This window comes from Clytia hemisphaerica, unplaced genomic scaffold (genome assembly GCF_902728285.1).
Source record: "Clytia hemisphaerica strain Z4C2 unplaced genomic scaffold, Clytia hemisphaerica genome assembly, whole genome shotgun sequence".
NCBI classification, from domain to species: domain Eukaryota; kingdom Metazoa; phylum Cnidaria; class Hydrozoa; order Leptothecata; family Clytiidae; genus Clytia; species Clytia hemisphaerica.
The window spans coordinates 94,804-117,416 of NW_027104321.1; the positions used below are offsets into that span (position 1 = coordinate 94,804).

General features: G+C 36.3%; 2 protein-coding genes across 2 annotated transcripts; one reads left to right on the plus strand and one right to left on the minus strand.

Moving 5' to 3' along the window:
* Positions 1-1,666: 1,666 nt before the first annotated feature.
* Positions 1,667-3,468, plus strand: LOC136817600 (uncharacterized). The gene is made up of 2 exons (XM_067073927.1): positions 1,667-2,140; positions 2,392-3,468. The coding sequence occupies exons 1-2, from the start codon at positions 1,667-1,669 to the stop codon at positions 3,466-3,468; spliced, it is 1,551 nt and encodes a 516-aa protein (XP_066930028.1).
* Positions 3,469-7,193: 3,725 nt separating this feature from the next.
* LOC136817601 (uncharacterized) lies at positions 7,194-7,687 on the minus strand. The gene is made up of 2 exons (XM_067073928.1): positions 7,426-7,687; positions 7,194-7,252 (listed from the first exon to the last, which is right to left on the minus strand). Exons 1-2 carry the CDS (start codon positions 7,685-7,687, stop codon positions 7,194-7,196), a joined length of 321 nt encoding a protein of 106 aa, XP_066930029.1.
* Between the last annotated feature and the right edge of the window lie 14,926 nt (positions 7,688-22,613).

A 22,613-nucleotide genomic window follows, 5' to 3' on the forward strand; every position in this document is an offset into this window, starting at 1 on the left:
CACATTACTGCAACTATTATAACTACCACTCCACAAATCACTCCACAAGTTTGGAGGGGATAGTTCTCGGAACATTTACCCTTTTGACAAACGTGTTTGAATTGGTCTACCCTCTCGTGTGACCGGTCAATGGTAACCATGATAACCAAATAACTCCAGTAAAGAGTTCATTTTCTCGCTGAATTCTTCAGGGAATTCCCAGCCTGCCGAGCAGCTGTAAGTAATTTTCTGATCTTTTACGTCGATTATTGCTAAGGCATAATGACAAGCTGTAAGTCTCTTATCATTTCAGATTTGCCTTCCCCTAAGTAGGTCCTGAATTCTTTTAATCAGTCATAGCGGTAGCAACCTGTGTTCAAAAATACAAAAATGGTTTCAACATCGTGGGCATTCTCAAACTTACACTTAAATCTAGAAACAACTTCTTCACTCCATGCACCGTGATATTCTCGAGTGAAAGAAACACAAAATGATTTGTTACTGTCATCAGAATTCAGTCGTTCGATAACATGTAAAATAAGATCATCGCTAAGTCTTTCATCGGCTAGAAAATCATCAGCTAATGCCTTCAATCCTTCATCGACTACCCTCCCGTTTACAACCCCGTCTATTGAACCATAAAAAGATGAATTTAATCGGTAAGGACTGCGAACTCCAGCCTTCAAGTTTTCTGCCATATAGTTACTTCTTGATGAGGTTGAAGGTTCTGCTTTTGTATCTCCGCCATACCGCCTTGAAGTTGAGCACTAAATGAAAAAAAAAGATTTATCATAGTTTACCAAAATCACAATAATAATGGTCATAGCCCGGGGTCAAAGTCAGATGGTACACAGTATCTAATTCAACATAAGTTTCAATCATGTTTTAACCGGTTTTACCAAAAATACTTTCTTTTAATGAGTGACCATATAGTCAGGGGCTGAAGTTAGGATATTTGGCACAACCTATACATGGAGTATGAACAACATTTTATTGCTGGAATTGATAGTTGGGACCCTTAGGATTATTTTAAGCCAGAGTGCTATTTTTCTAAGGTTGAGCATTTTTCAAAATGGCAGATTTTTCAAAATGGCGGATTTTTGCAAAAATCCAAAAATGTGAAAATTTTAAGTTCTTCAAACATTGTCATATTATATACCGTTGAAAAGGAAATTTCAAGCTCGACAACTTTTTTGCTTACATCAAAAACTAAAAATGTACTCAAAGTGAGAAAAATGTCAAAAACGATGACGTCATCATTTTCATTTTTTAATTTTTTCTTTGAACATAGGCATGTGACACACCGTTGGAAAGGAAATTTCAGACCGAACAACTTTTCTGCTTACGAGAAACGATGAAAATGTACTCAATGTGACTCAAAATGAAAAATGATGACGTCATCATTTTCACTGTTTTAAGTTTTTCTCTAACCATATACACGAGACGTGTATCATATGAAACAGGAATCTGAAATGAAATCTCTTTTATTTGTAGTGAGAGCTAGAAACGTACTCAAAGTGAGTAAAGATTTTCCAGTAGTTTAGTCTTTTTTTCCTTTATAATGTTAAATTTGAGTTTGTTATCACGTTGAAAAGAAGTTGAGGGTTTTTCATGGAGTTCAAATGTCAAATTGTCGTTTTTTATCTTTAGTGAAAAAGAAAGAAAATAGAATAGTAGAAAGATCAAAATGGAGGAAGAAACAGAAGGAAAAGAAGGAAAAATTCAAAAAGTTTGCTGCTTTAAGAACGTTCTTGAAAATTGTAAGAAGAAAGAAGAAGAAAGAGCATTATTATTGGAATTAACTCAAAATCGACTATCAATAGTCAAAAAGGCAAGTCGAAAACGTAAAGATAACCTCGATTTATTTAGTGGAGAAGCAATGAAATTTGTTCATAAAGAATGTCTTCTAGAGTATACATCTACAGACCATATTCAGAGACATAAACGTAAAACTTCAGACAGCCATCAACCTGCAGCAAAACGGACCAGGAGATCTGATACTGCGTTCGATTTTAATGAACATTGTCTATTTTGTGGGAGCACATGTTTAGTCCAACGTGATCCAAAGAACCAAAAACGATGGAAAAAGAATAAAGGTATGCTTTGTAGAACAGCAGACAGAGGGGCTGGAATGAAGACAGTAAAGGAAACCTTACTAGAGGTATGTTATATTTCTAACATTTGCATTTCTGCTTTTCTGATTAATTTTTTTTTTCGAATACGAAATACAATTTCGAATTTCAGACAATAAGTGAAAGAACGTTAAATTGACAAGGAAAAGATGCCAAGAGAGAGGATAAGGATGGATGGAGAGATTGTGAGGTGAGGGGGAATGGGGGGGGTGGAGTGAGGTAAGGAGGGGGAATATAGAGGAAGAGATGTTTAGCAAGTTTTGCTTTCATGATTTTTCAGATTTGCGATAAGAGGAAAGACGATACAAGTGAGGCAGTAAGAGTTCGTTTGGAAGGAGCTACATCAGACTTGCATGCTGCTAATGGACGATATCATGTAAACTGCTACAAATCGTTCACAAATGAAAGAAGCATTGATTCTGCGAGGCGAATGTCTGCTAATGAGTCAAGCTCAGATAAGTCTCTCCAAAATGTTATTACCGCACTAAAGAGTGACCCTGAAAAGGTTTGGAATTCGATTGAGATTCATAATCTTCATATTGATAATGGCGGTACCGAATCGAATAGAAGTAGATTTATGTTGAAACTGAAAGAGGAGATGAAAGACGAAGTATTTTTGCTGTCATCGCCAGGAACTGCAACGATAGTTATGCTAAAGACAAAAGCAGAAACAATATTGAAACTCGAAAACGATGACGAGCAGGACTACCACGTTCAAATGAAATCGATCGCGGAAAAAATTGTAAAGGAAACCAAATCTTTGAAAAGAACTTTCGACCGATACACCCTAATAAACGAAAACATTTTTAACGGTAGCGAGACACTTCTTGATCTACTCTCAGAAATTTCAGATAAGTTAAAACATTCACTGCCTGCAGCTATGATAGAAAGCATTGTATCAAGCACGATTCTCGGAAAGCCTACCATGCTCCAAGTAGGTTTATCTTTGGTTGCTAAAAGCAGAGAAGCAATCGATCATTTTCGCTGTTACGGTGTATGCTCCACCTATCAGGAAACTCGACGGTTCAAAGTTTCAGCAGCAGCTCAAAACAAAAATGTGTCCCAATTTAGCGCAGTCAATGGACTTATCCAAGCCATCTCAGATAACTTTAATGCTAGCATTAATACTCAAAACGGTATCAAACAAACCAACGCTATGGCTACTATCGTAACCCAAACTCAGAAGAAACTTGAAGCTAAATATCTACACATTCTACTACCCTATGAACCTCCACCAGGGCTTGGCTCTGGACCCACTGTGGGGGAGGTTTTAAAAATGCCTACAAAACCCAAAACTTTATGGATGCACAGTTTGTTGAGAAGATGCCCTTTCAGACTTATTAGAAACTCAATCTAAATTTACAAAAACGGCCCCAGTTCAAAGTGCTTAGAAAAATCCCTGCAATGGTGTTTTACATCTTTCTTTCACAGTTGCCTGATTTTTAATATTATTAAAAGTGATTATCATTAATAAGATATTGAAAAAATAAAAATAAAAATAAATTTTTCCACAAAATTGTTAAAAAATGCAGAAAATGAAGAAATTCAATCACCTAACACTTTTTCTTTTTATGAGTATTTATAAAGCTCATAAAAGCATAAAATCCTATGGTGGTAAGCATAATATTTAAAATCCTATCATTACAACAATTTGAAAAGTCGAATAGGCTCTTCATTCTATTAATTGCATTCAAAAAAGATGAAAAAAAATCTGTCGTTGGTCTATCATCAACCCTAAAAAATATTTTGAAAGATGAAAGAGAGGACACCTTCTCTTTGATGAAAGTTGGAATCAAGTTGTGTAGACCAAGTTCTTCAAGATATTGTACCACCTGTTGAGTAGAAACCAAAGGGAAATTCAGAAAGAAGCCATTAATGCTGATAGTAATTGAAACATGAACGTACAATGTCAAAATGTGTGGGTTTCAGTCTGTTCACTTTCATTTGGGTAATTGTAATTTTGTCAAATGGGTTTACAAAGAATCAAACAAAATGCTTTATAAAAGCCGAAAACTAAACAATCTAATCTAATTTTACTTTTAATGAAGACAATAGACTGTCGATTTTTTCAAATCATTTCAAATTTAATCAAAGCTTGTTAAAGACATCATTAAAGAAAGAAAACTGAGCAGACTATATTTCTTATTATCACGTGAAGATTACACCCACATAATATAAAATGACAAAGGTTTTTGTAATCACTAATAGTCTAATGAGGGTAATACAAACATGAACATACTTTTTCTATACTCTTTTCTCTTTCGTGTAAAGCCATTTTTTGATGTTATGTCGAATCAACAGTTTTATATCTAGAGAGAATAGTTAATAAAATGATCAATCTGTTGTAACATTGATTTGGTTACCATTTTTAAACGAGTTAGATCTTTCAGTTTTGTATTATGGACAATTCTACAGCATAATTTGCTAATATTTTCTTTTCTCGGTTGATTGAGAGACGTTTCAGTCAACTATCTACTACTACTTCAGTCAACCCCAAAACGATTATAATTTCAGTTGATTTCAGGCCCTTTGTTTTTTGGGACTAGAACTGGTCTCCAGACCCAAAAATCAAAATTTAACCAATATGAAAACCAGCCAAGGAACAGTTGTATCAAATTTCAGCTTTTTGCTTTTAACAGCAACCATGTCAATGAATGTTTTTGTGAACAATTGATACAGAATTTAAACTATCTTAATTACAATGAAACCCTACAAGGAAAGTGCAATTGCTGCCTTTATAATAAGCCTGACTAAATATCAAAATCAACAATAGACACCGTCAACTGCTCTAACTTTGGACAATTGGTGAAAACATGGGACTGTTGCATATCTGGTCTGTATTTTCACTTACTGTAAAATCAAAAGAGAAATCGTGTATTTTTAAATACACCGTTCCTTAACCCAAATCAAATGACTTTGGTGGTTCGATGAAATGGGGGCCGAATTGCCGCCCCATGTTTTGTCAGATAGTCCCAAGTTAGAGCAGTTGACGGTAACTAGCCATTGTGAGTATCAATTTTAAAAATTAAATTAATTTAAAAAATTTTATCAATCAGTTATCGATTTTAATAATTTTAGATAATAAGTGAGTCCATTGATTGCCAGTAGCGTAGACAATGATCTGAGGAGAGCAGACTTTTACGACAAAGCACTTATCGGGGGGGGTTTGTACTTTAACGGTGTGACGGGATTGGCCCTTTTTTAGGGAAAACGGTATTTTGAAATCAGACGAAGACGTTTATTTGGCCTTATTTTTTGTCATTATGCCGGTATTTGAGCCTGTACAAACCGGTGTGACGGTGTTATTATTTTTTTTAATTTTCGGGATTCCGGGAATACAGAAAAAGTTTTGACGGGAAAACGATATTTTGAGCCCCTACAACCCCCCCTATCTATTCATAGAATAAAAGCATAATTACAGTACTGTGTTGTTTCAATCTAATTACCTAAGTACCGTGACCCGTCTCATGTCGACATCCCTCCTCTAATTTCGACACCCTTTTTATCAGCTGAAATTGATAGAAAGATTGAAACTGTTTTTCTTTGCTTAATGGTCAGAGAGGAATTATTCTTTTTCAATCAGTGATTCAAGCTTATTATTCCTGTCTCTCGCGCATTATTTTTTTAATAAAAATTTTTTTGTCCGGTGTCCAGAAGTTCTAAAAATTAACACCGGAACTAACACCGGACAAAAGGTTTCTGATGTGACTGAGGAATACTTTGTGGCACTGGATAAACACACTGGACTGTCCGGCCGGTCCGTTGCGTCAACAGGGAGGACCCTGCCGACGCACCGGACTGTCCGATTTATTTGTCCGGTGGCAAAAAGTATCCTTTCACTACACCAGACGTAATAAGTCTGGTGTCAGTCCGGTGTTGCATACAAGGAATTTTGGACGCCGGACATTTATGAAACAAAAAATTAAGAAACACCGGATGCACCGGACTGGTCATGTCCGGTGTTTTGATTGTCCGGTGGGAAAAAATATTCTTCTCTGACACCGGACATCCGACTTCCTTAAGTCCGGTGTAGAAATTGTCCAGTGGTAAAAAAAATTCTCATTTTACACCTGACTTTCGTAAAAAAGTCTGGTGCGTCGACAGGGTCCTCAACAGGGTCGTCCTGAAAGCCCTGGCTGGAAAAGGGCCGGTTTTATCTATATCAGATATTTTTTTCCTTTTATAGCTAAATCTCTGGAAATTTTTAACTCCAAGGCACCCCAATAACTAAAGGTTTGTACAGAACTCCAGAATTGATAAATGAACTAGCCCAATGTGTAAAAACATTATTTTTAAATGGATGAAAAGAATGCTTACTTTTAACCCAGTTCCAAAACTGTCCAATGCTACATACAGATATGTCATAAAATGTACGTACAGAATATACCTAATAGAAATTAAAAAAGAATACTTCCTCTTCTAGTCTGCTACACGCTTCAACCATATATTGGTCAAATTAAATTCTTCATGTTTTCAGATTACTAAATCAGGCTCTTGCATTCTTGTTTCACCTGGACCCTTTCTTTGGGACTTCGTCAGGACTTCATGTATAAAAACATAATATGTGTATTCTTATAACGATAGTATGATAAGATGATAAAATTATAGTATAATAGTATTAAATCTTTGATAGTATAAAAGTATGATACAATGCGAGGATGATGGTATTATGGTATTATGGTATTATGGGTAATATAAATTGCACATAATACGATACACTATATATGTTAATTTATACATGACCCCCTAACCATTTCTTTTCCGACATTTTTAAAAGTTATATCACGTGACTTGTGATCACGAAGTTGTCTCGCACTATTACCTGACAGTGCTGCTAGATATCGGAGTGTTATCTAACAGTGCTGTCAGATATCGGGGTGTTATCTGACAGTGCTGTTAGATATCAGAGTGTTATCTGACAGTGCTGTTAGATATCGCGGTGTTATCTAACAGTGCTGCTAGATATTGGGGTGTTATCTGACAGTGCTGTCAGATATCGGGGTGTTATCTGACAGTGCTGTTAGATATTGCGGTGTTATCTAACAGTGCTGTTAAATATTGGGGTGTTATCTGACAGTGCTGTTAGATATCGGAATGTAATCTAACAGTGCTGCTAGATGTTGGAGTGCTATCTAACAGTGCTGTTAGATATGGGAGTGTTATCTGACAGTGCTGTTAGTTCTGTAAATGCATTCAAAAATGCATGCAAATGCAATGCATTTTTTACAAAAGTATTGTCACAAAACATTAATTATCGTAGAAGAAAATTTAATTATAACATTAGTGACTTGTTGGTTTGGCCCTATTGTCATACCTTGAGATTTTGCAATAGTGATGGCATAACCTGTTATCAATGGAAAGCCAGTACGCTTACAACATTTCTTGACATCTTCACAAGTGTCAATATTGGCTGTGATTGGAACCCAGGTAGGGTGGTGTTCATCCCAAACTGGTCCTTTGTATCTTGGAAAGTCAACAATAACAATCTCTGGCATCTGTGGTGGTTTGACATTAGGTTTATAGATAATACTAATAACTGTTCCAATAGCACCATTGTTTAATCCAAGCCTGGCCATACAACCTTGATTTCGTGTCAATATAACTCTACATCCAACAGCAATGACAGTCCTGTTGGGTATTTGCGACAAGGACTCTTTTGCAGTGTTGTGGTGTTTTCCATAGCCATTTTGAATTTATCATTTACAACTCTCTCATTATTATGATATTTTGATTTTAAAACAGAGCGGTTGTAACAATTTGCCTTCTTCCATGTTTCTGTTAAGCAAATAACATCTGAAGTTTCATCATCAAAATTCTTTTTTTCTTCAGGAGATAAATTATCATAACATCGTTGATTTATTTCCTCCCAGTCCTTTCTGGTTACATTACCGATTCGTAGATTGTCTAAGCGTCTCAGCAATGCGGATTGGTTGGGCTGTTGGCGCATGATTTCTTCTAATACAAAAACATCTTCAAAATTTTTATAAACGAGCGCACCTGCTATATCAATTGGATCAGTTTATTCCAGGACTTTATCAAATAGATTGCGCTCCCCAATTGCTCTCAATTGAAATATATCACCAAAAAAGTTAAAAGTGGGAATACATCCAAATGGTACACAACTTTCAATGTCTAATAGATTGGTTGACATTTCAGAAAACCTTCGATGGAACCATGCCAAAACATACTGACCCACCAATCCTCTTTCGTCTGCATTAAGACATATGAGAGAGAGTTGTTTCTTATCATCATCAAGTGTTAAAGTTTTCAAATGGTCGCTCTGATCAGCAGACATGGGGCGGTCAGCAAGAGTAAATTTTTCTTTTGTTTTTCTAGGAATGTTAACACATGAATGAATGGTGCCACCATCAGGTAAAAGCAGACCTGCAGCACTTGTGGGGGCAACATTTAAAACAGATCGATTACATTTGAAAATGCAGCGGACAAGACGGGTGACGATTTTCACAATCTGTGATTTGCCCGTACCCGCTGGGCCCTGAACAATAACTCTTTTACAATTCTCGTACCCAACAGAAAAATTACCTCTGGCATACTCTAATAGAATTTTTATATTGTAATTAACAATCAGCATTTGAATGTAGTTCACTAATTTTGGGTCTACATCTGGCAAAGTACAAAGTCTTCCTTCTCTAAGAAAAGCTTCATTGGCTTGCTTCGATACGTCTGGCAGCCACATTTTAGTTTCTTCAATCTGAGCATCAGAAAAAGATTCAACACCCAACCATCTTAAACCATTTGTGTGCCAATCGAAATCATCCCCACCACTATATAGCACTTCCTCGTCAACAGGAGCCTCTTCAATGGATTCTCTGTTCTCTCTTGTAATGTCTCTAAGGAGAAGGGCTCCTATGTGTCAAAGACAGAGTCTTGTGAAGCTTGACTATCTTGACTTCCAAGTGTAGATTGCGAGAAATTGATCTCTTCCTGTGGTTGCTGTCTTTGATTTTTTGCTCTCTCACGTCTTGCAACCTTTTTATCATATCCTATCTTGGCAAATTCTGGACAGTGTTCAGAATCAAGGAAAACGGAGAAGGACTGTGTATATGTATCAAAACCATTCATAAGATCTTCAACTTTTCTCCAAGTACCAGGTGAGAACTTCATCAGGAGTTCTTTGGAAAAGTCTTCACCAGTTGACCACACCCAAAAGCGTTGACAACCAGTAAAAACAGGAACATGGTCCTTACCGCAAGGAGATCTCTTTGGGCAATCACATTTTTTAAGAAAGTCACAAAAAGTCTGGTAAGGATTTCCATTTCTTCTGCCTTCTCCAAGAAATTTATCCAATTTGTTTTCCTTTGTAACTTGTCCATCATTAGCATTAAGATCACACACTCTGTAACCACTAATACCAGCTCTTTTAAATCTTCTGCTGCAGCTGTATAACTTTCTTTTAGTATTGATAAAGTCAGCAGCAGATGATGGAGTGTCTACATAACCTACTGTCTTTAAAAGCAATCTCTGAGCTACCGACTTTAGGGATATTGTTGGTTCTGCTTTATTCAGTATTTGCTTGTATAGATCAATCAATTCTTGGGTTGAAGTGTTGCCTTTGCAACAATATCCAGTTATATATCTTATCAGTGCTAAAAGGTCTTGGGAGACAATGGGTTGGGTGTCACATTGCCCTGCCCAGGATAACAGCCTGAGACGTATATGTTGAACCATCCAAGGATGATCATTTCTCCCTTCATATCTTTGTATTTGACCTTCTGTAAGTCTAGCTGCAAAAGGAATTGTCTCTTTTGCAGAAGATCTTTTACTTTCCTCATCATACTCACCAAAATGATGCCTGCAGTATCGAACAACTTTTTTAACCTGTTGACCATTTTCATCTTTTTCCTTTGTGGTAACAGTATTCCGGCGGAGACAATATGAGCTACATGAGTGTAACATGACCTTATTAACTGTATCACTATGTAGTTCTTTAACTTTGTTTTCATCTGTTTGACAGAGAATACAGCTCTTTTGGAACAATTAACTAGCTTTTACGGTCTTTTTACTTTGTTTGAAAGTTGAGTCTAGCAAGCAGTCACAACAGTACACACGTGTCATGATGGCAGAAAATGAAGGCGTTCAAAATACAAAAACACAGCAAGAACATGAGGATGAACATGAGGATGTATTTCAATATATTGACAGAAAAGTACAGGAAGGGGAGCAACAGAAAATCAAGACAGACCTGAGAAACATCATACGTGAAGAATTAAATAAAGAAAGACAAACAAGACCAAGAAATACAAGGTACTCATTCAATGACACTTTCGAAAGAAATTTAGCTACAGTAAATGACTATAAGGACAAATTCATCTCAATGTTGGAAGTGCACATTATTTTCTTAGAGGAGGAAATTCGACACAAGAACACTATCATTGAGTCTCTTATTCAAACAAATCGTTGCACCCTTTTACAAGGAAAAGGGCTGTGTCAAACTCTAACAAAGAGATCACACGTAAAAACACTTTTCTACCTACAAATCAATCTAAAAACAATAATCTTGAACAAGCTAATGAGTTTTTTCAAATTCCCAAGAGAACAAGTAAAAACGTGCAAACAAAAGATGGGGAAGCTATCACTTTGGAAAACAGATTCAATCCTTTGCAAGTTAATGACAACACAAATGTACGACTATTCAAAACTGACTTCAGAAATGAAACCCGACCAACTTGTGATCCACGTGGGAACAAATGATTTGAAGAAAACTTCTAACAATGATGAAATTGTAGACAATATTGTGAAGCTTGCTTTACACTGCTATAACTCGAATGAAATACCGGTTGTTATATCCTCTCTAACTTATCGAGATGATAATTTCAAAGATAGGATTGGATTGATCAATGATCAACTGAAAGCAAAGTGTGAAGAACGAAACATTGGGTACATCGACAACTCAAATATTGGAAAATTTCATCTTAACCGGAGCAAGCTGCACTTGAATGCTACTCTGGCCAAAAATTTCAAAATGGTAACTACAAATTGACATTCTAGTTCCAACTCTCATAAAGAAAAATTAAATCAGAAAAGTAAAAACATAGATCTGGCTTATTTAAATATTAACTCTCTGAAAAATAAGATGGAAGGGCTGAATTCAGTCGTAGGAGATAAGTATGATATTCTATGCATAGCTGAGTCCAAACTAAATTCTTCTTTTTCCAAAATCACAGCTTGTCCGAAAGGGGTACAAGCCACCATATAGATTGGATATTTCATCTACGAGTGGAGGTTTAATTGTCTACGTTCGTAATGGAATTTCCTCACGTTTTCTTAGAGACTTCAGCTTACCTAAGGATATCCAGCTTATTCCTGTTGAGTTACGCCTAAAATCTCACAAGTGGCTAATTTTGTTTTTATACAGACATCACTCACAGAAGCTAGAATCTTTTTTCCAATTATTATCTGATTTGTTAGACTTTTATTCCAATTTTGAGCGATGTATGTTGATTGGTGACTTCAACTGCGAACCAACAAACCCAATCTTAAATAACTTTCTGGGAGAAAATTCATTATATTGTCACATTAAAACAAAAACTTGCTTCAAAAAAGTTGAAGGAAGTCGCGTTGATTTAATACTTTCGAACCAAAAATATGGGTTGCAGAAGACAGGTTCTTGGGACACCGGTCTTAGTGATTTTCACCACTTAATATACACCCAGCTCAAAAGTAGATATACTAGACTCGTAAAGCAAATTATCGATGCTATAATGATTTTGTCGAAAAGAATTTTTTGACAGATCTATCTTTACAAATGACATCATCAAATATCAATGAAATTTATGATTTTGAGAACAAATTCGTAGATGTTTTAGATAGGCATGCACCTCGAAAAACAAGGATAATTCGTAGGCATGAAAAACCCCACTTAAACAGGACCCTTCGAAAAGCCATCATGGAAAGGTCCAGACTTCGTAACATCTATCATCGATCCAACAGTTTTTCAGATATGCGTGCCTATCATAAACAGCGAAACTATGTTTGTAGCTTGAATCGAAAAATTAAGAAAAACTATTTCAAAAAGGTTGCCTCAAATCCCGGAAATTCTGGACAAAACTTTTGGGAAATATGTAAACTCTCTTTTTCAGATAAGCATACCGTTTCGGAAAAGATTATCTTAGTTGATAAAGATGAAATTGTAAATAGTGATATTACTACTGCTCAACTTTTCAATAATTACTTTAATGGCATAACCAAGACACTGGATATTTACGAATGGCCGCAATACACTGAGCAGGTCATTGGTGATCCGGTGCTCAATGCTATTGCAAGATATTTAGACCATCCTAGTATCATAAAAATCAGAAACATTTTTGGTGATAATTCCTTTGAATTTACAAATGCTGACACTGAAACTGTCCATCAATTGATTATGTCATTAAATTGTAATAAATCTACATCTAGGGATGTAAGGTCAAAACTCCTCCAAAAGTCTGCTAATATCTGTTCTTTTGTACTCAAGAACTGCTTTAACTCTTGTCTTAACCAAGCACTTTTTCCTGAACGCTTAAAGCGGACCACAATAACCCCAGTCTTCAAAGAAGGCAACCCAACGAGTGTTAAAAACTACAGACCTTTTAGCATAATTCCTACAGTATCCAAAGTATTTGAAAAAATCATTGCCCAACAGTTAAATCTTTTCTAGAAAACTGCTTCTCAGAGTTACTGTGTGGCTTCAGAAAAGGGCACAGTACACAGCATGCTATATTGCGATTATTACATCTCTGGCAAAGGGCACTTGACGATTCAAATATTGTGGGTACTGTACTCGTGGATTTATCTAAAGCTTATGATTGTCTACCCCCTGATTTACTTATCGCAAAGCTAGCAGCATATGGTGTAAACCATAATATTCTATTATTTTTATATGATTATTTGACAAATCGCCAACATAGAGTTAAAATTGGAAATAGTTTAAGTAGTTTTTTATCTATTAGTATGGGTGTTCCTCAGGGATCCATTTTAGGCCCAATTCTTTTTAACATATTTTTAAACGATCTTTTACTCTCTACCCGCGAGGTTGAACTTTGCCGATGACAACACCCTCTTTGCAATCGCAAAAACCCTTGCTGAAGTTATTTTGAAACTTAATATCGAGATTCAAGATATTTTACACTGGTTTAAGATCAATGGGCTTGTTGCTAACCCTGGCAAGTTTCAAGTTATGTTTCTCGGTAGATTCGAACCTATACATATTTTTACTATAGGTAATATCAAAGTCAAAGTCAAAAATCAGGTTAAACTATTAGATATATTTATTGATGACAAACTACGCTTTAGCTCTCACGTTGAATTGAAATGCCAAAATGCGGGAAACAAAATCAGCGCACTTAGACGCATCCGCCCCTTTCTTTCTCTGAAAACAGCGAAGGCTTTATGCCACGCCTATATATTCTCAAACTTTAACTATTGTCCACTAATCTGGATGAATTTTGTAAAACACAACAATAAGCAAATTCAGAAAATTCAACGTAGAGCATTGGCTGTAGTTCATCAAGATCATGACTCTAGTTTATCTCAATTATTAACTATATCTAAAACAGCATCTTTTCACATCAAATTCATTCTTAAAATCCTTGAAGAAATCTATAAAACTTTGAACAAACAAAATCCCTTATTTCTAGCAAAACTTTTTACCATTAAAAATTCTGGCTTCAATCTAAGAAGAGGAGAACAGCTTATGCTACATCCAGCAAACACTGTCAAGTTCGGTTTGCAATCTTTAAGTTTTGTCGGCTCTTTAATCTGGGATCGTCTCCCGAAGGATGTGAAAAGCTCTGCAACATTTAATATTTTTAGGGGAAAGCTAAAAATGCCTCCAGATAATTTTTTTACTTGTCCATTATGTAAATTGTGGTAAATAGCTATTTTTATGAAAGTTGGAATTTATTAGTAAACGGTCACGGCTGTAACTATTTAGGACACTAGGTCCTATCGTTGTTACCAACTGAAAATAAATTGATAATAATAATAATACATTTTTTTAACACATTAGCATCTACATCTGGCAAAGTTCCTTCTGGTAGTGGCCATTGATGTTTATTTGGAATCCATTCAGTTGGTTTATCCTCATAGTATTCAACTGCACCCCCTGCAGGATGCATAGAAACAAATTGGGGAGAAAAAACACCTTCTCCATTCAATTCATTGGTTTGGAGCCATTTATCTAAGTCACTGGCAATGTTGACTGCTGGATCATCCTTATCTTGAGATAATGTAGCCTTGACTATTAGATAGTGGAGTTTTCAAAAATATAATGAGTGAGAATGGATTTGGCCCCGTGATTTGGCAAATTCATAACGACTCCAAAACTCTTCATATTGAAACAGGTCTTTTAAAACAGTATCTTTATAATTGGTATGTCTTATATCAAAGTAAGGGGTGACAATGTGTTGGTTTTGTAATATAACCTGGTGACGGTACTTGGAATCATTTGTAAATTTAAGTCTAACATCACTTTCTGATTCTCCATTAGTTTGAGCAATATATTTGATCAAAACATTATGCAATTGAGGCCAGTGGTGCTCAGCACAGCTACTGGTGTCAAAATAAGTAGGGTAAACCTGGTGTTCTTTCAACATAAAAAACAGAGTTAGTCTAATTCATGTTTTCTCTCTCGCCAATATGGTGTTGTGTCAACTAGATTAGCACTCATTGATAATATTTTGCGAGGAATTGCCTCGTTTTCATTTTCTAGTTGTTGAACTAACTCGTCCCTTGTTATATGCTTTTCATTAATTTAACGCAAAAACTTCCTTGATTTAAAGCTTTTTGACGCAGACTGATATTAATGAGATGAAATTTTAAGAATCTGTGAGCAGGTACACGATTGTCTTTACAAAATCATATATGATCAATTCAGTCCTCAAATTTTAAATTTCTGGCTGCTTTGATAGTGTAATCACAGGTTTCCATTAACAAATATACGAGGATAGCACATAGTAAAAAATCCCTCTGTGGAAAGCTCTGGGATAGGTTTTTCCCTTTTGTTATTGTGTAGCTTACCTATGTCGGCTATCACACCTGTTTCAATAAGTTCTTCGATATTGCAATTTTCTCCGAGAAATAGGCGTAATGCATTTTTAACATTTTCATCTGCATCAGAGTTGGTTAGTGGGGCTGCAAATCCTGAAGATGTTGTTAATTCTTCATCTACAGCAAGCTTTTCAAACTGACCTGGTGCTGGTCCCCTATCTTCAGTAGCCTGTTCAGTGTTACTATTGTCAGCTGAAACTATTGGAAGTCCTTCAACAATACCATGATTTTCAGGAATGTTAAGAAGCCGATTTAGTTCAATTGTTACATCATGATAATATGGATTGGGCTGATATAAAAAATATTTACCTTTCAGAATTCTCCCTGATATATGATCTTTTCCATGATACTGTGTGTATCCGTGTTGTGGGTTGTCTAATCCATAATAAGGAAATCCAAAAACTAAACCATTGAGAGCATCTTGAACCCTTTGTCTAGAGGCCATGTATGCTTTAGAGTTATTGCTACCACTTCTTATCAACAAAATACCAATCTCAGTGGGCAATTGAGGCAGTTTTGTAAAGATTTTTAAATTTGAAGGTATGGCTACTGCATGTCCTTTTGAAGCAAGCATGCCATATTTCAAACAATGAACATAAATGGCAATAGAGATTTTTCTAATTAGCAATGTTTCAACAAAAGTCAACCCTTTTAAAAATGGAGGAACATCAATGAAGTTTTGATTATTGTGCATCAAATTTCTTTGGTCATCATGAAAACAATCAATAGGAGGGGACAGAGCTCCTGATAAAAACAGTGCTTGGTTTTGATTACCTTTTTGCTTTTTATGAAATTCATTACTGCACCTATTACATCTTTGTTCTTGAACTTGCCAAAAGTTAGGATCCTTTTGTTTTTTAGGGACTTGTAAAACAAATTCTGGCATGTAATACATTCGGAAACAGTATGGCTGTCTTCTCCTTCAATAAATTTTGAAATAGCCTCTTTAACAAGAACGTTTTCATGGATTTGAAGATCACCGTGACTGTGGACATACGAGTTAGGTATAACGTTGCTTGTTACTTCAGGTTGTTCAACCATTTCAATGTCTCCATTATTTTGCAAGGGAACATGATTGTTATCTGAATGATGTAGTTGTATATCGTTTTTCTGTGTTTTAAGTGGATTTTTTGGAAAAAACGTACTTTTACATAAGATGTCTAGCTCCTTGGCAATCTCTTGATGCTTTTTTGATTTACCTATGGGTATTTGTTGATATGATTTTGACACAGGAGGAAAAGTTTTGGTCAGCCTTCTGAGAATGAACAGGAGGATTAGTGTTAATTTTTTTGTTCTTTTGTGATGGAGATGTACATATTGAGTTGTGACCAGAGTCTTTAGACACACTAGCAGAACTAATTTCAAAATGAATTTCTTGTGCATTTGATTCATTTATTTTAGACTTATTATCACATGTTTCAATGTTAACGGACTTTGTAATCTTATTATTATTATTGATGGTTTTCTCTACACAATTTTTTTCTTCTTTAATTTCACTTCGCATAGCTTTTCTACGTTTCCTCTTTTTTGTAATCGATTTATTTTCAATAGTTGGTAAAAAGATGACATTACACATACTACATTCTCCCTGTAAAAGTTTATCAGCTTTGTCTTGACGATGTTTCTCTTCGCCTGTGTATGTTGTATTTTTCTCTCCCTTAGACAATGTTAGAGATGAAAGCTGTGTGGTTTGATGATACTATTTTCTTTTGAATTAAGGGTTGATAAATTTGATTGGGTGTTGCTCCTTCTTTTTTGTTTGATTTTCTATAGATTAACAAATATGGAACAATCTGATCATTGACTTTGCAATTGAAATTGGGATCTGGAATATTTGACACTTTTGCATCGTTGACAAAATACCATATGTTCCCATAGTTAACAGCAGAAGTATAGTGACCTGTGTTAGGAGTATCGCCATGATGGTAAATAACTGCTTGCAAATTTAGATTCCCTAGCAATGTATTTTCAAAATAAGTTTCAATATTCAAGTTGGGAACTAATTTTCTTGAAGTGTTTGAAGCATGATCATAGCAAAATATTTTCAGTGAGACAATCAAATATTCAGATATGTTGATAATAGTTTTACTTCTTGTGGCCTGTGTGTGGCATGGGCAATTTGCACAATCATATAAGTCATGAAGCAATTCTCCATGTGGATCGTTTACTAGTCTCGAAATTTCATTTTTTATAGAATAATGATTTATTAAAATATTTAAATAGTTAGTGATACTTACAAGAAAGCACGCGTGTATGGTCTTTTTTCAACTTTTTGCAACAAGCTCCTTTTCTGCTGCTTTGACTTGCTCGATGGAAGATGCCTGAATTTGTCGAGAGATATACTGGATGACGTTCATCACTGCTCGAGGGATGGTGTGCATCCCGTCAGGTTGTACGTCTCTACTGAAGTCGTGTAATTACCTGTTGAACATAGGAGTATCAGCTTTTTAAAATAATAATAATAATTATAATAATAATTTAAGAGAATAGATCAATCACTGAGTCACCATATAATTTAAGAGCTGACGCTTTTACTTGGAATTTCAGGTGTTGTTACTTTAATATTCTTTCTATGTGCATTCAATTTTATCCCAATTCTTGTTTCGATGAATCCCACGAACACAAAATCAGGGCGCAGGTTGAATTTTTCACGAATGGAACAATATATATTTCTCATTGTTGCCTCATTTATTTTCTTCATTCTACTGGTACCTTTGATGTTCCCGTATTTAAGTTCTTGTGGGCTGAATTTATTCTTCATCATTTCGATTCATCATTTCATCTGATTTAGCAATTGCCTCTGTTTCTTCAGTTGAAACCTCACTGGCTGACTTCTTATTGTTGATTGTCCCACTTTGGTTGATACCATTCCCCAAGAGTTCCTCCATGTAACCACCAGGCAAGAAAAGGTCTTGTCTGGTATCTTCAATTCCTCTTTCAATGTTTAGATTTTTCAGTTCATTTTCGACCTCACCGTGATGAAGAACTGGCATTGGTGGTTGGTGGTTTCTTTCAAGATGTTCATTATCGTGTTGATATCCTTTGCCTGTTGCTCCATCACCCCACGCATTCTAACCAACTCCAAAGAAAGTTCATCAATCTTATCACGTGTACTTTTTTTATCTTTGCTTTCTTGAATAAAACGACCACCACTTCTTGACGAAACAACATAATCTGTTTTTTTTAAGCGATTGAAAAATATTGTTGCAATAGAAAATTTTGGAAAAAACTTCCGGGAAGTAGATGTTAAAGTTTTCATGCAGCAAAAACTTTTGTAAAACCTCTTTTCCTCTAGAATTTGAGAGAAATTTTAAATTTGATCGACGTTTTGGGGGCCATATACTATAAGAAAAACTTTACCTCTTGCCAGCCATGGTGATTTTTCAAATCTTTGTTCTTGTTGGTGTAGACACTGCCCTTGTAGCCAGTATATTCTGGTGGAAAATTAACCAAATCAACACGAGCTTCCATGAGTCTTTTCTTCGCCTATGGAAAAGTAATCAATTGTAAAAGGGGTTACGCACGATACGAAAATCTCGTGTTCGCAAGCGAAAGGATTTTTACACTACATACCGTAGGATTGCTAAACTTCCTTATTCCCAGCGAAACTTTCCGATTGCTAGTGTACAACGGAAAGGGACCAAAACGCCACAAAAGTAGACTTAACACCGATTTTAGCCGGAGACGCCTAGAAGCAAAAAGATCCCGGAAACGGGGCAGGTATGTTTTCCCGGGAATGAGAAAGTTAGCCATTTTATGATACAATTTTAAAAAGTTGTACCCAGCCGATTATAGAGTTATATCGTCGTCAAAATCGTAACACTGTAGTGTCGTCCCTTCGTGCTCGACGCCGTATAAATTATCGAAACTTCATGCTCAGCATTGTACTAAACATCGTCACTTTGTGCTCAGCATCGTGCTCAGCATCGTACAAAACATTGCCACTTCGTGCTCAACACCGTACAAAACATCGCATCTTTAGGCACAACATCGTACAAAACATCGCAACATTAGGCTCAGCACCGTGCAAAACATCGTCACTTCGTGCTCAGCATCGTGCTCAGCATTGTACAAAACATTACCACTTTGTGCTCAACACCGTACAAAACATCGCAACTTTAGGCACAACATCGCAACTTTAGGCTCAGCATCGTACAAAACATCGTCACTTCGTGCTCAGCATCGTGCAAAACATGGTCACTTCGTGCTTAACACCGTGCAAAACATCGTCACTTCGTGCTCAGCACCGTGCAAAAAATCGTCACTTTTTCGTAAACAAACTCGTTCAAAGGGATACACTTCATATAGTACATAATATATAGTTCTATATAGTGCCTACTCTCTATCACTTATTATTCCACTATACCTGTATTCCTCTATGCCCGTTCCTCCATTTCAGTGTATTTTCTGTATTCCCCTATTCCCTGTATTGCCCCTATTCCCTGTATTCCCCTATTCCCTATATTCCCCTATTCCCTGTATTCCCCTATTCCCTGTATTCCCCTATTCCCTGTATTCCCTGTATTCCCCTATTCCCTGTTTTCAGCAAAAAAATCCTGACGTCAGCAAAACTTGTTTTTTGAATAACTCCAGTTAGGCTTGATGGTATCAACATGAAATTATATCTTTAATAGAAACATTTTTGCATAATTTCTTTTTCGAATTTTGCTGACGTCAGCAGAAATTAGCAAAATACGAAATTTAGCAATAAAATGCTGACGTCAGCAAAACTTCAAAATTTCAAAGTGATCCTTTTAATAATGTGCAACTCTGGTCAAAATTTCATGTTTATAACATGAGCCAACTGGAGTTATTCGAAAAACAAGTTTTGCTGACGTCAGTATTTTTAATTTTTTGCCTAATATAATAACTTTTTTCAGTGCAAAATTAATTCTATTAACAGTGATTTTTCAATTCTACATCTTAATACGCTTCTTTGAAGGTATAAATGAACATGTCTAAGGCCCCCAATTTCTGCGCAAAACTTATGTCCTTTTGGACATGCCATAAGTTACATGAGGAACAATTGAAGGTCGTACAAACTTTCGCGAGCAGAAACTTTTGCGATTTCGCGAACTTTGGCCTTTTTCGAGAAAGTCTTTGAAAATTATTAACATTGCAGTTTGCAAAAGTCTATGCTTGCGAAAAATCCCCCAAAAAAATGAAAATCTATAAAACCTTGAAATCGTCAAAAACATAAAATTTTTGGTATACTTTAATGCCTTTTTTAAGTCGAAGAGCAACCGTATTTATCAGATTTAAGGTAGTCTATATGTTCAACTTTTAAAGCAATTTTCATTCATAAATTCTCATTTTTATCCAACGATTCGCGAAAGTTTATGCTCATGAAAAACATTTTTTTTGCCTCGAATTCGCGAAAGTAAATGTTGTAAATTTTGTGATTTTTCGACCTCGCGAAAGTTTATGTTTACGGAAGTTTTTATGCCTAAAGTACCTCGCTTCTTTAACAACATTGTTACTCTAAGGGTCAGGTTTTTGAGGTCCACTACTAGTATTTTGGTGGAAGTTGTCCCCCCAGCGGCCGATATTTCTGGGGGGCGACATATGAAGCGCGGACAAAGACGCCGAACTTATTACGAATTTCGGCGTCCCTTTGCCGTCTTTACACCTTAGAATTGTTAGTTTTCGTCAAAAAAGCGAAAAAGTACCCAAAAATTATCACTTCGTTCGCATCATTTTACAAACATTTCTACTTTTAAAAAGGGGTTGCTACAATCGAAATTTTCTGAAATTGCCTCCTCAGCTTGCTCGAATTTTGGTCATCCTATCACGCTACTGTATCCACCACACACAAACGGGTCTTCCCCCAATCCCAGTACATGGCCTCCTTGGAGGCGTTTTATAACTGGAGCCCTTGTTGAGGCCCTGTGGGAAGATAGGTGTGCGATACCGTGATTGAACCATTGAATTCAAAACCCCGAGAATATAATTTCCTGGTGGGAAATGAAACCACTCATCTTATCGGCCCTTTTTACGTCGACCCTTATTCCGCTCCGCATGTCAATTTTAGCCTTACGCCATTTAGGGCCGCAAATTACGCGAAAACTACCAGGAACGGGAGTACTTATTTATGCAAAAATGGAGATCACCTTTCCGAAAGGAAAGGTCGGAAAAACCACACGCATCTCTAGGAAATTTATGTGATTTTGAAAGAAAAAATTGTAAAAAAGTCTCTCAGAGGGCAAGACTTTTTTCAAAAATTGAAGAAAATTTTTTAAAATTAGCAATGTTTCACTAAGGATGAGAGAAAGTAACTGAAAATTTAATTACTTTCGAAAAAAAAACATAAATCTAATATCGGTATCGGTATTAGGCTTCTTTCATCGACAGTATTACGGTATTTCACTAACAACTTTGTCGGTATGACGGCATTTAAGACCCCTCAAAGCCCCCCGTGAAGGAATAAGGGGAATAGAGGAATACAGGGAATGGGGAATACAGGACCAAGAGGAATACTGGGAATATAGGAATACAGGGAATGGAGGGAATGAAGGAATGCTGGGCATAGAGGAATACAGGGAATAGTGGAATGCAGGGAATGGAGGAATGAAGGGAATGGAGGAATGAAGGAAATACGGGAATAAGGGAATACAAGGAATAAGGGAATAAGGGAATACAGGGAATAAGGGAATACAGGGAATAAGGGAATACAGGGAATAAGGGAATACAGGGAATAAAGGTATAGTGGAATAAGTGATAGAGAGTAGGCACTAGGAGAACTATATAGGCACTATATTATGTACTATATGAAGTGTATCCCTTTGGACGAGTTTGTTTACGAAAAAGTGACGATGTTTTGCACGGTGCTGAGCACGAAGTGACGATGTTTTGCACGGTGCTGAGCACGAAGTGACGATGTTTTGCATGATGCTGAGCACGAAGTGACGATGTTGTGCCTAAAGTTGCGATGTTTCGTACGGTGTTGAGCACGAAGTGACGATGTTTTTTACGATGCTGAGACTAAAGTTGCGATGTTTCGTACGGTGTTGAGCACGAAGTGACGATGTTTTGTACGGTGCTGAGACTAAAGTTGCGATGTTTTGTACGATATTGTGCCTAAAGTTGCGATGTTTTGTACGGTGTTGAGCACGAAGTGACGATGTTTTGTACGGTGCTGAGACTAAAGTTCCGATGTATTGTACGGTGTTGAGCACGAAGTAACAATGTTTTGTACGGTGCTGAGCACGAAGTTGCGATGTTTTGTACGATATTGTGCCTAAAGTTGCGATGTTTTGTACGGTGTTGAGCACGAAGTGACGATGTTTTGTACGGTGCTGAGACTAAAGTTCCGATGTATTGTACGGTGTTGAGCACGAAGTAACAATTTTTTGTACGGTGCTGAGCACGAAGTTGCGATGTTTTGTACAATGCTGAGTACAAAGTTGCGATAATTTATACGGCGCCGAGCACGAAGGGACGGCACTACGGTGATAC

Coding starts and splice junctions, on each gene's coding strand:
- LOC136817600 (XM_067073927.1), top strand. CDS start 1,667: ATGGAGGAAGAAACAGAAGGAAAAGAAGGAAAAATTCAAAAAGTTTGC. Junction 2,141..2,391: donor TAAAGGAAACCTTACTAGAG/GTATGTTATATT, acceptor ATGATTTTTCAG/ATTTGCGATAAGAGGAAAGA.
- LOC136817601 (XM_067073928.1), bottom strand. CDS start 7,687: ATGGCCAGGCTTGGATTAAACAATGGTGCTATTGGAACAGTTATTAGT. Junction 7,253..7,425: donor CACTATTGCAAAATCTCAAG/GTATGACAATAG, acceptor CATATCTAACAG/CACTGTTAGATAGCACTCCA.